Source organism: Oncorhynchus clarkii, chromosome 18, assembly GCF_045791955.1.
Source record: "Oncorhynchus clarkii lewisi isolate Uvic-CL-2024 chromosome 18, UVic_Ocla_1.0, whole genome shotgun sequence".
In the NCBI taxonomy this organism is placed as follows: domain Eukaryota; kingdom Metazoa; phylum Chordata; class Actinopteri; order Salmoniformes; family Salmonidae; genus Oncorhynchus; species Oncorhynchus clarkii.
In genome coordinates this window covers 24,717,945-24,732,492 of record NC_092164.1, presented here as the reverse complement: position 1 = coordinate 24,732,492, position 14,548 = coordinate 24,717,945, and the positions used below count along the sequence as shown (strand labels likewise).

General features: G+C 43.8%; 2 protein-coding genes across 2 annotated transcripts; one reads left to right on the top strand and one right to left on the bottom strand.

Moving 5' to 3' along the window:
* The first annotated feature begins 100 nt into the window (after positions 1-100).
* On the top strand, positions 101-1,966 carry LOC139373255 (basic helix-loop-helix transcription factor scleraxis-like). The gene is made up of 2 exons (XM_071113558.1): positions 101-832; positions 1,058-1,966. Exons 1-2 carry the CDS (start codon positions 332-334, stop codon positions 1,088-1,090), a joined length of 534 nt encoding a protein of 177 aa, XP_070969659.1. The 5' UTR covers positions 101-331; the 3' UTR covers positions 1,091-1,966.
* A 1,130-nt stretch (positions 1,967-3,096) lies between these two features.
* LOC139373254 (eIF5-mimic protein 2-A-like) lies at positions 3,097-14,469 on the bottom strand. The gene is made up of 12 exons (XM_071113557.1): positions 14,330-14,469; positions 13,485-13,558; positions 13,202-13,378; positions 12,880-12,974; positions 11,302-11,367; positions 11,010-11,145; positions 10,606-10,715; positions 6,266-6,436; positions 5,063-5,209; positions 4,273-4,411; positions 3,962-4,084; positions 3,097-3,853 (listed from the first exon to the last, which is right to left on the bottom strand). The coding sequence occupies exons 2-12, from the start codon at positions 13,546-13,548 to the stop codon at positions 3,822-3,824; spliced, it is 1,260 nt and encodes a 419-aa protein (XP_070969658.1). The 5' UTR covers positions 13,549-13,558; positions 14,330-14,469; the 3' UTR covers positions 3,097-3,821.
* Positions 14,470-14,548: the final 79 nt, after the last annotated feature.

The following is a 14,548-nucleotide window of genomic DNA, read 5'->3' as shown; positions in this document are numbered from 1 at the left end:
AACCTCAAGCACCCAAAGAACCACGACCGGTGGATTCTCCTCTCCAGCCTCCACCTGTCTTTCCGTTTCCAGAGGCCACATGCATGGTGACCGGGCCCAGAAAGGATCCGTTATTCAAGAAATGGCATGATGCTCTGCCAAGGGGATGGCGTGAGCCCAGTTAGCGCAGGATCCCCGCACCCCCAGTCACCGGATCACACGGCGGCAGCTGGTCCCAGGTGCTATTTTCACTCTGCATTTATAAAGCAGTCGCCATGAAACAGACACAGGAGCAGAGCCAGTCCCAGATCCCAACTCATTCCCCCGCCTTAGACACCCAGCCAGGTCTACCATGAAGTCCACAGGGAGCGAACAGGGTGCCGCGCCGGACGGTTTCCCCTCCGACTTGGACGAACTGGATAGCGGAAGCGAGGAGAGCTCCGACAACAAGTCGACAGGCAGCGGCTGTAGCCTCCAGGGAGGGGGCCGGGAGGGGGCCAGGCAGAGGGAGAGGGGGTGCAGCAGGCGTCTGCAGGGCGTTAGCAAACAGAGGCAGGCAGCCAATGCGCGGGAGCGGGACCGGACCCACAGCGTGAACACGGCCTTCACCGCGCTGCGCACCCTCATTCCCACAGAACCAGCCGACAGGAAACTGTCCAAGATCGAGACGCTGCGCCTGGCGTCCAGCTACATCTCCCACCTTGCCAACGTGCTGCTGCTGGGGGACGAGTGTTTGGACGGACAGCCCTGTCTCGGGTACCACAGCATCCTGCAGAGCAACACCAACATCAACAGCAGCAGCCCCCCACTCAGGCCCATATGCACTTTCTGTCTCAGTAACCAGAGGAAACTGGTGAGTCCTCAAAATAAATCAGTATATATTGGTTGACAGGCTGTGGGCTATCATAGAAGGCTGCATGTAATCTCATAAAATAAAATGGATGGGATTTGGCTACATTTAGATAATGGGTCAGTACTTTATTTAAGATTGGAGCAATTCCATAACAGCCATCCCAATCAATAGTATTCCAATGGTTTTATTTCAATGTAAACTACTACAATTTCTCTACTCTCACAGCTCAGAGATGGAGGAAAGCACACAGCCATCTGACATGGTCACGCACTACTGTCAAAACAAGGATGCAACAGGGATGCATACATACCAAGTCACACGGATGTTTACATGTACCTAAGAGTGGGGAAAAAAAACTATTTAACTTTGTACATATTTTTGCAAAATCTTAGGACAAAAAATCCCCCACTGAAATGCACTTTCCGTTCACTACATGTGCGTCTTTTCCACCGTGTTTTGGTAAAATTGGAAATCGAGCGCAATGTGTAAGGTTCCACCTGACAGTGGGCTATTTCGGTATCAGAAATAGTAAGCCCTAGTGTCGCGCTCCTAAAAAACAGTCTCCCTCCCCCATGCAGCCAGTCACATGGTTGTAACCCAAGCTTAGGCCTTGCAGCGGTTCATCGGTGGAGTAGCGGACTGGTTAGCTTGTCTCCTGGCTGATTCATCTTTTGCCAACTGAGGAGAGGGTGACGTGCTTGACAATTATGAATTCTAACTGCCATTCAAACTCAATTCAATAGTTCCAAATATATTTTGGTAGCAGTAATATTTAAATTAATCTTAACCAGGATAGTACACTTAATTTAAATAGGGGAGGCAAAACAATATACAAAATGTGCTTGAATGCAAATATGAAGCGTTATATATGTAGGCCCCACCTACTAGCAGAGCAGAAGCAACCAGACTTGGTGTTTAGAAACTTTACCACAACATCAAGTCATATTCCATGTCAAATGTAACATGGTGTAAATCAAAAGAAAACACAACATACATATTAAACACTCATTTTGGGAGCTCAATGCTATACTGTACATTGAGAAATGTTTACTTGCATGTATTGCACAAGCCTTTTCACAATCCACAAACAATAGTTCTGCATATGTTTGTGCAGTATTGGTTGCACATTTGAAGGCCCAATGCAACTGTTTTTATATCATCAAATAATTTATAGTTAACAAAATACCTTACTGTAATATATTCCACACAATTTGAAGAAAAAAAGCTTTTTAGCACAAAACTTTTTCAAGCAAGAATTTTGCTAGGACTGTCTGGGAGTGGTCTGAGTGGGAAGGGTAAACTGACAACTAGCCATTATTGGAAGAGGGGGTTTGGAACTCTTATTGGTCATGGTCTATTAACCAATTAACCACATGGTGATGTCACCATGGAAAGCCAAAACTCACACCCATGGAAACCTGCTGATCAGAAGGGCCTGTGTAGATTGTATTTTCAACCAGAAACTATCAGGAAATAACACTAATCAGATGTTTTCACACTTTTAGTGTTGGTTTCATCAGCCATTTCAACAATATAATTTAAAAGGCAGGAACAGAATTGACTGCACTGATTTGGGTATATAATAAATTACTTAAATCATGCAAAATAAAAATACGATCATATTTGGATGAATTATCCAAAACAAATAACGATGTTGCACACTGACTGCAATACACTTTTACCTCAATGAAGACCTCAATGTATTAACATAATATAATTATAGGCCTACCTCCAAGTCTATTTTAATGTGTAACATTGTTGTAAACATACTTGAATTTCTCCTAACTTATGTAAGACAATTGTCCTCTTCACATAGCAACCAATGAGAAGCTGTTTGAAGGAGAAAAATGCATTTTTGTACAAGAAGTAAACAAATATATTTGACTTGTAAACACAATCATTAAACTACTTTCAAAATAAATATTGGACTGATGAGTTGAATGTGCATGTAAAATACCTTCTTAGGCCAAGTCCAATTCTGAACTTTTCCCACTAACTTGACCAATCAGATCAGCTCTTTAGTCAATAATTGGGCTAAAGATCAGAACGCCTGTGTAAACACAGTCTTAGAAAATCAGTCAAGACCATTTACTGTGGATTGTGTAGTTCATTAAAATCAGGTTTACCCAGTAATAACATTACGCTGTGTGTGCATTTGGGACCTCAGGTGGAGTTGTATTAGTACAGCAGGCACCAAAGTTTAGTAATTGATCGCAATGCTACACACCAAACATACAAGAAATGTATACCATAAATAATCAGAATAAGAATTTTTGTCATCTTTATTTCTTTAAAAAATAATTGGTTTAATCAGATTAAAGAAATTAACCAATATTACTTAGCTGGCATTGCATCTTCCAGAGAGGATGTCAGTCAGGTCAAGAGGTGGTTCTACCAAGATGAGTCACTGCACAACGTTCATCTGATCACCAATTCAACTGTTCATTACAGGTTTGTCCAAAAGGCCAAGGTCAGGAAAGGAGCTAACATGAGGATAGGGCTACCGGGTAAAACCTTTGGCAAGAAGGCAATGACTTGTCATTTTAGGGTGCCTTTAAGTCACATAGCAAGGCGGCGCACTGCTGCAATATTAACAGATACAGCAGTATCAGGGATATCAGACTGGATGCAGCAACATCAATAGAGTATCTTAATCAAGTGGAATGTTCCATTTCCAAAACACAGAAGGCATAATAGTAATACTAATAAAAGGGGGTCATTTCTGCTTCTTTCCAAACAAATCAACACTTCATTTGTTAATCTTATGATTGAGGTTTTAATTCACAATACGTGTGAACCATTAAAGTTTAAAACAAAATGTAATAAGGAGTGTACCGTTCACGTCACAGCCCTCGAATTAAAACGTAAATGTTGAAGTTGGAGAGGGGGTAAAAGAAAACAGGACTGGGAGAGACTAGCACTTCAGTAACAAAAACATTCTACTGCTCCTACTGTGCTGTTTAAAATGCACATGTGGAGGGTTGAGTTCTCAGTTCTCTTCCTCGTCCTCGGACTCAGACTCTGGAAGACAGAAAAGAGTCGAGTCAAATCAGAACATTACAATTTACAGCAACATGAATATTAAGATCATTTTCAAAAAGGGAACTATTAAACACAGTTTCTTTTTACCTTCCTCTGCATTCTTCAGCCACTCAACGAATTTCTTCATCTGCTCGAGGAAAACACTCTTTCCTTTAGCAACGTGGGCCTCTGCATACCACTTAAGAATGGCCTCTTCACTCAAAACATCCGCTGTGTTGGGAGAAGGCGAAACACAGAACATTAGAATGTTCAGATCAATGAGTACACACCATATAGGGCACACCATGGTACCTAAACGACATGTCACATGAGAGCCATTGTGCCCCCCACACACAGGTTGTATCCCAAATGGCACCCTATTCCCTTTATAGTGCACTACTTTCAACCAGGGCCCACACCTTTGTAGAGGAGCACCACAATCTTCTGGAAGGCCTTCATGAAGTGGATGTTGTCATAGCAGTACTCCTGGATTTTCACCAGCAGGATGATCTCAGAGGCTCCCTGGGAGGTGAATGCCTTCAGGAGAGGACTGTATTGCTGTGGAGAAGAGAGAAAGATGGGGGGGTTAGGGTACAGGAGGGTTAGAGACTAGATGATCTCAGAGGCTCCTTGGGAGGTGAACACCGTCAGGAGAGGACTATTGCTGTGGTGGAGAGAGGACCAATTAGTTCCCATTCATCCAATCTGTTTTTATTAATAGGCAAGTCAATTAACAGATTCTTAGTTGCAATGACACAATGTCAGGGGCAAGCAAAGCAGCAATATAAGCACCTACATTTGAGTCATTTAGCAGATGCTCTTATCCAGAGCAATTTACAGGAGCAATTAGGGTTAAGTGCCTTCCTTAAGGGCATATCAACAGTATTTTCACCTAGTCGTCTTGCGGATTTGAACCAGCACACTTCCAGTTATTGGCCCAACACTCTTAAATTGCTATACGGGGGGGGGGGGGGGGGGGGGGGGGCACAAGGTGGTTGACTGGACTAAAACCAGCCAACTAAAACCTAATCATGCTTCAATCTGGCCTATATTAGTACCGCTCCATCCTCCTCTTCCAATACTATACAGTTCCAAAAAAAGCTAATCTGAAGTTAATTTAGCAGCAACTAATTTAACCTTCATCTAGGTTTGTCTCATTGATAAATCTTTTTGGCAAGAGACCGGTTCAAGATCGCAGAAGACATTTACCTTCAAGTGTTTGATAGATTGTTCGCAGACCAGCTCTTCCTTCTTGTTCCATTCCACACAGCTCATGACACTGGACCACACAATGCCGATCATCAGTTGTTCAGAGATGCTGGTCTTCTTCATCTCCTCCCTGACGTAGGCAATTATCTAAACACAGCAGGGAACACATCAATGAACAATGCCCAGCTATCAAGCATATGTACACTGAACAAAAATATAAAACGCAACATGTAAAGTGTTGGTCCCATGTTTCATGAGCCAGAAATAAAAAATCCCAGATATTCTCCAAACGCACCAAAACACATGAATTTGTTTACTTCCCTGTTAGTGAGCATTTCTCCTTTGCCAATGTAATCCATCTACCTGACAGGTGTGGGCATATCAAGAAGCTGATTAAACATTACACAGGTGCACCGTGTGCTGAGGACAAAAGGCCACTAAGATGTGCAGTTGTGTCACACAACGTCCCAGTTGTCTCAAGTTGAGGGAGCGTGCAATTCGCATGCAGACTAGAGGTAGGTCCACCAGAGCTGTTGCCAGAGAATTGAAAATGAATTTCCCTACCATAAGTCTTTTTATAGAATTTTGCAGTACTTCCAGCAGTTTCTCTGTCTATAATAAAGTCGTTTTGTGGAGAAAGACTCATTCTGATTGGCTGGGTCTGGCTCCCCATGGGTGTGCCTGGCTCCCAAGTGGGTGGGCTGATGCCCTCCCAGGGCCACCCATGGCTGCGCACCTAGTCATGTGAAATCCATAGATTAGCCTAAAATGTATTTCAGTTGACTGATTTCCTTACATGAACTGTACAGTGCAAAACTGGTTACTAGACCATTTACTCAGTACTTTGTTGAAGCACCTTCAGTAGCGATTACAGCCTCTAGTCTTCTTGGGTATTACACTACAATCATTGCATGCAAGGAATACGGGACCAAATACTAAATGGTTGACTACTTTAATACACAAGTGGATTTGTTTCAATACTTTGTCCCATAAAAAAAACATGGGGACTATGTACAAAAAGTGCTGTAATTTCTCAAATGGTTCACCCGATCTATGAAAACACCCTCAAATGAAAGTGGACAGTCTGCACTTGAACCTGTCATTGTAATTCAAATACCAAGTGCTGCATGCAGTAGAGTCAAAACAACACAAATGTGTCACTGTCCCAATATTTTGAACCCACGGTATAAGAATAAGTCTCACATCTTTGAAGTTGTCCCCACGGGCCATCATCTCTTGGAGCTCTTTCTGCAGCTCCTTACGGGACCCGATGGCCTCCTGGTTCCTGGCAAAGTCTGACAGCTCTTTCAGTCCCGCGTCAGTGAAGTACTTAGAAAAATGCTCACAGCTCCGCTTGTTGGCAGGAAAGAGTTCCTGTGACAGATATTGATACAAGTAATTAGTTCCCATTCAATATGTATTTTGTTTTAAAACTAAAGGCCAATATAAAAACTTAAGCTGGTTTAACAGACAATCGCCATGGAATATGTTTTTTAGACTATGACTAGTCTTGAAGGGAGAGTTCACCCAAATTACAAAAGTATACTTGCTTCCTTACCCTGTAAGCAGTCTACGGATAAGGTATGACAGAAATCCATGCTTTGGTGAAGTATCCCTCGCACCATGCTATCGTTTCAGCATTAAAAAGTAATGGGACCGATTAGCATTCGTCGCACATCATGTCCAAATCATCCAAAAGTATCTAAAATCGATTGTGAAGCACAAAGTCACTTATAGATAATTTGAAAATGGTGTGAAATGTTAATATCGGTCCCATGACTAATGGGATGTGCCACAAATTTTAAAAATGTTATCGTATGGAAACAGTGCCAGGGATACCAAAGCATAGACTGCATACAGCAGGTGTCAAACTCATTCCATGGAGGGCCTAGTACCTGCTGTTTTTTCCTTTAAATTAAGACCTAGACAAGCAGGCGAGGGGAGTGCCTTACTAATTAGTGACCTTAAATCAATCAAGCACAACGGAGGGGCGAAAGGCTGAGTGTCTGCGGGTGTCCGTGGAATTAGTATTCCACAGATGGCTTACAAATAACATTTTATTTGTCACATGCACCAAATACAACAGGTATAGATAGACCTTACAGTGAAACGCTTACTTACAAGCCCTTAACCAACAATGCAGTTAAAATAAAATAAATACAAGTAAGAAATAATTAAAGAGCAGCAGTAAAATAACAATAGTGAGGTTATATACAGGGGGTACCGGTACAGAGTCAATGTGCGTGGGCACCGGTTAGTCGAGATAATATGTATATGTAGGTAGAGTTAAAGTGCCTATGCATAGATAATAAGTAGCAGCAGCGTGGGAGGGGGCAACACATATAGTCTGGGTAGTCATTTGATTAGATGTTCATGAGTCTTATGGTTTTGGGGGGGTGGAAGCGGTTTGGAAGCCTGGGCCATACGCACTACCCTCCGTAGTGCCTTGCGGTTGGAGGCCGAGCAGTTGCCATACCAGGCAGTGACGCAACCAGTCAGAATGCTCTCGATGGTGCAGCTGTAGAACCTTTTGAGGATCTGAGGACCCATGCCAAATCTTTTCAGTCTCCTGAGGGGGAATAGAGTTTGTCGTGGCCTATTCACAACTGTCTTGGTGTGCTTGGATCATGTTAGTTTGTTGGTGATGTGGATGCCAAGGAACTTGAAGCGCTCAACCTGCTCCACTACAGCCCTGTCAATCAGGGCGTGCTCAGTCCTCCTTTTCCTATAGTCCACAATCATCTCCTTTGTCTTGATCACATTGAAGGAGAGGTTGTTGTCCTTGCACCACACGGTCAGGTCTCTAACCTCCTCCCTATAGGCCGTCTCGTCGTTATCAGTGATCTGGCCTACCACCGTTGTGTCATCGGAAAACTTAATGGTGTTGGAGTCGTGCCTGGACATGCAGTCATGAGTGAACAGGGAGTACAGGAGGGGACTGAGCATGCACCCGAGGGGCCCCCGTGTTGAGGATGTGTTGTTACCTACCCTTACCACTTGGGGGCGGCCCATCAGGAAGTCCAAGATCCAGTTGCAGAGGGAGGTGTTTAGTCCCAGGGTCCTTAGCTTAGTGATGAGCATTGATGGCACTATGGTGTTGAACACTGAGCTGTAGTCAATGAATAGCATTCTCACGTAGGTGTTCCTTTTGTCCATGTGTGAAAGGGCAGTGTGGAGTGCAATAGAGATTGCATCATCTGTGGATCTGTTGGGGTGGTATGCAAATTGGAGTGGGTTTAGGGTTTCTGGGATAATGGTGATGTGAGCCATGACCAGCTTTTCAAAGCACTTTATGGCTACTAATGTGAGTGCTATGGGTCCGTAGTCATTTAGGCAGGTTACCTTCTTGGGCACAGGGACTATGGTGGTCTGCTTAAAACATGTTGGTATTACAGACTCAGACAGGGAGAGGTTGAAAATGTCAGTGAAGACACTTGCCAGTTGGTCAGCGCATGCTCGGAGAATGCTTACGTCCTGGTAATCCGTTTGGCCCTGCGGCCTTGTGAATGTTTAAAGGTCTTACTCACATCGACTGCGGAGAGAGTGATCAGTCATCCAGAACAGATGATGCCCTCATGCATGTTTCAGTGTCACTTTCCTCAAAGCGAGCATAGAAGTTATTTAGCTCGTCTGGTAGGCTCGTGTGACTGGGCAGCTCTCAGTTGTGCTTCCCTTTGTAGTCTAATAGTTTGCGAGCCCTGCCACATCCGACGAGCGTTGGTGCAGTACGATTCGATCTTAGTCCTGTATTGATGCTTTGCCTGTTTGATGGTTTGTTGGAGGGCATAGCGGGATTTCTTATAAGCTTCAAGGTTAGTCCCACTCCTTGAATGCAGCAGATCTACCGTTTACCTCAGTGATGATGTTGCCTGTAATCCATGGCTTCTGGTTGGGATATGTACGTAGTCACTGTGGGGACGATGTCGTCGATGCACTTATTGATGAAGCCAGTGACCGATATGGTGTACTCATCAATGCAATTGGAAGAATCACAGAACATATCCCAGTCTGTGCAAGCAAAACAGTCCTGAAGTTTAGCATCTGACCACTTTTTTTATTGACCGGGTAACTGGTGGTTACTGCTTAATTTTTGCTTGTAAGCGGGAATCAGGAGGATAGAATTCTCTCTGGTTGCACATCTAGCATGCTGAAAGAAATTAGGTAAAACTGATTTGTTTCCCTACATTAAAGTCCCCGGCAGGAGGAGCACCGCCTCTGGATGAGCATTTTTCTGTTTGCTTATGGGGTATACAGTTCATTGAGTGCTGTCTTAGTGCCAGCATTGGTCTGTGGTGGTATGCAGGCTATGAAAAATACAGATAAACTCTAGGTCGATAGTGTGGTTTACAGCTTATCATGAGATACTCTACCTCAGGCAAGCAAAACCTTGAGACTTCCTTAGACATCGTGCACCAGCTGTTGTTTACAAATATACATAGACCGCTACCATTGTCTTAAAACTTCTTAAAGCTAGGGGGCAGAATTGTCACTTCTGGATAAATAGCGGGCCCAAGTTCAACTTCCTGCTACTCATGCCAAGAATATAAGATATGCATATTATTCATATATTTGGATAGAAAACACTGAAGTTTCTAAAACTGTTTGAAACCCAGATAAAAATCCAACCAGGAAGTGCCGCATTTTTTGAAACCGCCTCATGCCAATGACTCCTTATATGGCTGTGAATGAGCTACGAATGAGCTTAAGTTTTCCACGTATTCCCCAAGGTGTCTACAGCATTGTGACGCCTTTTTACGCATTTCCATTGAAGAATAGCCGTAAGGGAGCATATTTAGTAAGTGGTCACATGGTGTCTCCCCAAGAAAATCTTGCATAAAATACTGAGGTAGCCATTTTTCCAATCGCTTCTTATGAGAAACCAATTGCCTCGACGGATATATTATCGAATATACATGTTAAAAACACCTTGAGGATGGATCCTAAACAACGTTTGCCGTGTTTCTGTCGATATTATGGAGTTAATTTTGAAAAAAGTTTGCCGTTGTACTGGTAGCATTTTCCGGTCGATTTCTCAGCCAAGTATGATGAACAAACGGGAGCTATTTCACCTACAAAAATAATATTTTTGGATAAAAGGAACATTTGCTATCTAACTGGGAGTCTGAGTGAAAGCATCCGAAGTTCTTCAAAGGTAAATTATTTAATTTGGTTGCTTTTCTTATTTTCGTGAAAATGTTGCCTGCTGCCAGCAGAGCTAGCATAGCATTATGCCATGATAAACTTACAAATGCTTGTCTAGCGTTGGCTGTAACGCATGTTTTGAAATTCTGAGATGACAGTGTTGTTAACAAAAGGCTAAGCTTGTGTTTGAATATATTTATTTCATTTCATTTGCGATTTTCATGAATAGGAAAAGTATTTATGTCCGCTGCGTTATGCAAATTCGTTTGAGGCTATGATTACGCTCCCGGATCCGGGATTGCTCATAATCTGTGTTGAGGAAACCACCCCTTACTCTTCTATATGTACTGGTATCCTTGGAGGGGGGGGGGGATATATAAAGTAAGGAATTGTTGCTTTACCATCAGCCTGTTGTCCATGCTGACTTTGCGGAGAGCGACAGCAACAGCATTGATGTCCCTTTCGTAGATCCAGGACTTGAACAGTTTGACAGCGAAGGCTGCAGATACTCCTGCAAACAGTCATAAAGCAACAGTCAAAGCAGCAGGTACCCTGCAATGAATAACACTCAAATCACTATTTTGTATAAACTAAAAACATGATCATTTCAATGATATTGGGTTCATACAATGTGCCTGAATACTGTGTCCATTTCAGAGACCATTTAACAAAAAGTTTCCAGTGAAGAGGGCCATGTTCATTTGGGGCCACCGTAACCAAACATTTGGGAAAAATTAAAATGAAAACAAGCAGCTCTTATTGGACAGGTCCAGGTAAAAATAGTGGTGGGCTGGCAAACACTCACCCTCTTTGACCACGTTCTCGTTGAAGAGACTTCCAATGACGGCAGCTGATATGTTTCCATTGGCCAACAGAATGCCAGTGAGCATGGCTAGCTTGTTGCGCTCTGATTCGGTGAACCCTTTTAAAAACAGCAGCAACTGCGGAGTGGATAAAATAATGAGCCTGCAGGGTAAATGTTTTAGTTCTTTGTTGTGAAAATAAAATATGCCATTCAAATAATCCATGCAGGTTCCATTGTGTGTAACATTCATCAGTGCCAACTGCCAAGCAGGAGTTCAAACCAACTGTCTCACCTTCTTGATCTCCTCCTCAAACCCTTTCTCCAGGTACTTGTAACGCCGGATCAGCTTGTTAAAAACCTACAGGTTCAAAACAAAGTAAGATGTGACACTGTGGTAAATGTGTTATTATACAGCATTGATATAGATACATGCTTTTGTCACTTCTAGGTTAGACTACTGCAATGCTCTACTTTCCGGCTACCCGGATAAAGCCCTAAATAAACTTCAGTTAGTGCTAAATACGGCTGCTAGAATCCTGACAAGAACCAAAAAATTTGTTTAGATTACTCCAGTGCTAGCCTCTCTACACTGGCTTCCTGTCAAAGCAAGGGCTGATTTCAAGGTTTTACTGCTAACCTACAAAGCATTACATGGGCTTGCTCCTACCTATCTCTCTGATTTGGTCCTGCCGTACATACCTACACGTACGCTACGGTCACAAGACGCAGGCCTCCTAATTGTCCCTAGAATTTCTAAGCAAACAGCTGGAGGCAGGGCTTTCTCCTATAGAGCTCAATTTTTATGGAATGGTCTGCCTAACCATGTGAGAGACGCAGACTCGGTCTCGAAGTCTTTACTGAAGACTCATCTCTTCAGTGGGTCATATGATTGTGTGTAGTCTGGCCCAGGAGTGGGAAGGTGAACGGAAAGGCTCTGGAGCAACGAACCGCCCTTGCTGTCTCTGCCTGGCCGGTTCCCCTCTTTCCACTGGGATTCTCCGCCTCTAACCCTATTACACTGGCTTACTGGGGCTCTCTCATGCCGTCCCTGGAGGGGGTGCGTCACCTGAGTGGGTTGATTCACTGATGTGGTCATCCTGTCTGGGTTGGCGCCCCCCCTTGGGTTGTGCCGTGGCGGAGGTCTTTGTGGGCTATATTCAGCCTTGTCTCAGGATGGTAAGTTGGTGGTTGAAGATATCCCTCTAGTGGTGTGGGGGCTGTGCTTTGGCAAAGTGGGTGGGGTTATATCCTTCCTGTTTGGCCCTGTCCGGGGGTGTCCTCGGATGGGGCCACAGTGTCTCCTGACCCGTCCTGTCTCAGCCTCCAGTATTTATGCTGCAGTAGTTTATGTGTCGGGGGCTAGGGTCAGTTTGTTATATCTGGAGTACTTCTCCTGTCCTATTCGGTGTTCTGTGTGAATCTAAGTGTGCGTTCTCTAATTCTCTCCTTCTCTCGGAGGACCTGAGCCCTAGGACCATGCCCCAGGACTACCTGACATGATGACTCCTTGCTGTCCCCAGTCCACCTGGCCGTGCTGCTGCTCCAGTTTCAACTGTTCTGCCTTATTATTATTCGACCATGCTGGTCATTTATGAACATCTTGGCCATGTTCTGTTATAATCTCCACCCGGCACAGCCAGAAGAGGACTGGCCACCCCACATAGCCTGGTTCCTCTCTAGGTTTCTTCCTAGGTTTTGCCCTTTCTAGGGAGTTTTTCCTAGCCACCGTGCTTCTACACCTGCATTGCTTGCTGTTTGGGGTTTTAGGCTGGGTTTCTGTACAGCACTTTGAGATATCAGCTGATGTACGAAGGGCTATATAAATAAATTTGATACTTTGCAGTAATAAATTATTTCCACATCCTCTTACCTGAGCATATGCTTGCATTGTCTCAAGGTCCTCTTGTGCAGTGAAGAGGCAGAACTCTGTGCGGGTCAGGTCATCAGATATACTCCCTCCTGGGGCTGCAGACAGGTGAAGGGGGAGAAAGAGAGTCAAGTGCGCTAATCTGGACAACAGCAGCTTTCCAAATGGAATGGAAACTGACATCCAACACTACACTTTCTCTAAAACTTCCCTAGAATCCTCTTTCCTCCTCAAAGCCCATTGTAGAAGAAGGTCAAATGGGTGGGACTTTGGAAGGAGGCAAGGGACCCCTGAAAGCTACTGACTTTCAAAGATCTGTACTCACCAAGCATTCCGCCAGCCACCAGGATGTCAAAGAGTGTCTCTGCATACCGGCGGTAGTCAAGCTTGGCGCCAGAGGCATCAAGGAATTTTGCAACAGCTTCCAAATCAGATCCAGTTTGATTCAAGCCTTGTACGATACTTTCTTGAAACTGAGTAGGGTCAAATCTCTCCTTTTCATCTGTTGAAAAACATGTCATAATTTCACCGCCGGTACCATGTTGACACAGCTAGGTGAACCAAACAAGTAGAGGCAAATTGGTCGACAATGAAGATGACCAACTTACCTCTTTTCCTCGTTTTGAAACGCTGGCCGGTTAGCGTTGGCTTTTGCTGCTTTTGATTATTCATAAAAGACACTCTGGATGAGAAAAGTTGAACATTAACGTCTGATTGCGCACCGTCAAGATAATTAGTCAACATTAGCAGGCTATGTATAGCTAGTTGGGAACGTGCTCTGCCCAACAGGATTTCTGTAACGTTAGGCCCATGCGAGAGCTATGCTATGCTATGCTTGTTCTGGCTATATTTTAGCTAGCCAATTAGCAAGCCACACCTGGTAATTTGGAGAATTTTCAAAGTTGACATTGTAACCTGGCTTTGTCATGATGAATATAAAATACAATCAACATGTAGTTAGGTGAAGTTAGTTAGCTAGCCTGCTTAGTTGCCCTCCAATATGGTAGGCTTTAGTATGAGCACCGGGACCTTCCGACAATGCGCCCGTTCAGACAGGCCTTGCTTGTTCGAGTGGCACCTGCGAAACTCCCATAGCAGCTAACTTTAGCTAACAAGCCACAATTTCCTGTAATGCTAACAAAACTTGGAACAAAGGACGTCGATATTCACATCTGATTATCAAATATCACGGGCAACTAAGTGGCTCTACAGTGGGCAGATAAATAAAGCCTGTGTTTCAACGTGCCATATCTACAAAGTCAGTTCTTCCGACATGATAGCCAACGTTATGTTAGCTATTTAGTTTGTTAGGTAGCGAAGTTGTGCTTGCTAGCTAACAATGCAGGAAAAATAACTCTAGATACAATTATTTACTAGCTAGCCAATGTTAGTTTAAACAGACACGTGTAGATTACATTGTCAACCGAATGTGCAAAGTATGCAGGTCACCTACCGAAATGTATGCAGATAAAAAAACGGTTAGAGAAAGAACAAATTCAAAACACCCGAATTCAGTCCTATCGACCTAACAAAAATACCCTTTCCAGAACCAACTAGCGACCGGTTTTCGCAAGTACGCATGCGTATTTAAATATGGCTCTATGGTGTCACTTTATCTGGTCGGGAGAGCTGACTTTGCGTGGGTGCGTGGGTGCGTGGGTGGGTGGGTGCG

Bases quoted from the DNA above. Each gene is read 5' to 3' on its own strand.
- LOC139373255 (XM_071113558.1), top strand. From the start codon at position 332: ATGAAGTCCACAGGGAGCGAACAGGGTGCCGCGCCGGACGGTTTCCCC. The intron at 833-1,057 runs GTGAGTCCTCAA...CTACTCTCACAG, and splicing joins TCAGTAACCAGAGGAAACTG to CTCAGAGATGGAGGAAAGCA.
- LOC139373254 (XM_071113557.1), bottom strand. From the start codon at position 13,548: ATGAATAATCAAAAGCAGCAAAAGCCAACGCTAACCGGCCAGCGTTTC. The intron at 13,379-13,484 runs GTAAGTTGGTCA...GTTTTTCAACAG, and splicing joins TTTCAAAACGAGGAAAAGAG to ATGAAAAGGAGAGATTTGAC. The intron at 11,368-12,879 runs GTAAGAGGATGT...TTGAACCTGTAG, and splicing joins CAATGCAAGCATATGCTCAG to GTTTTTAACAAGCTGATCCG.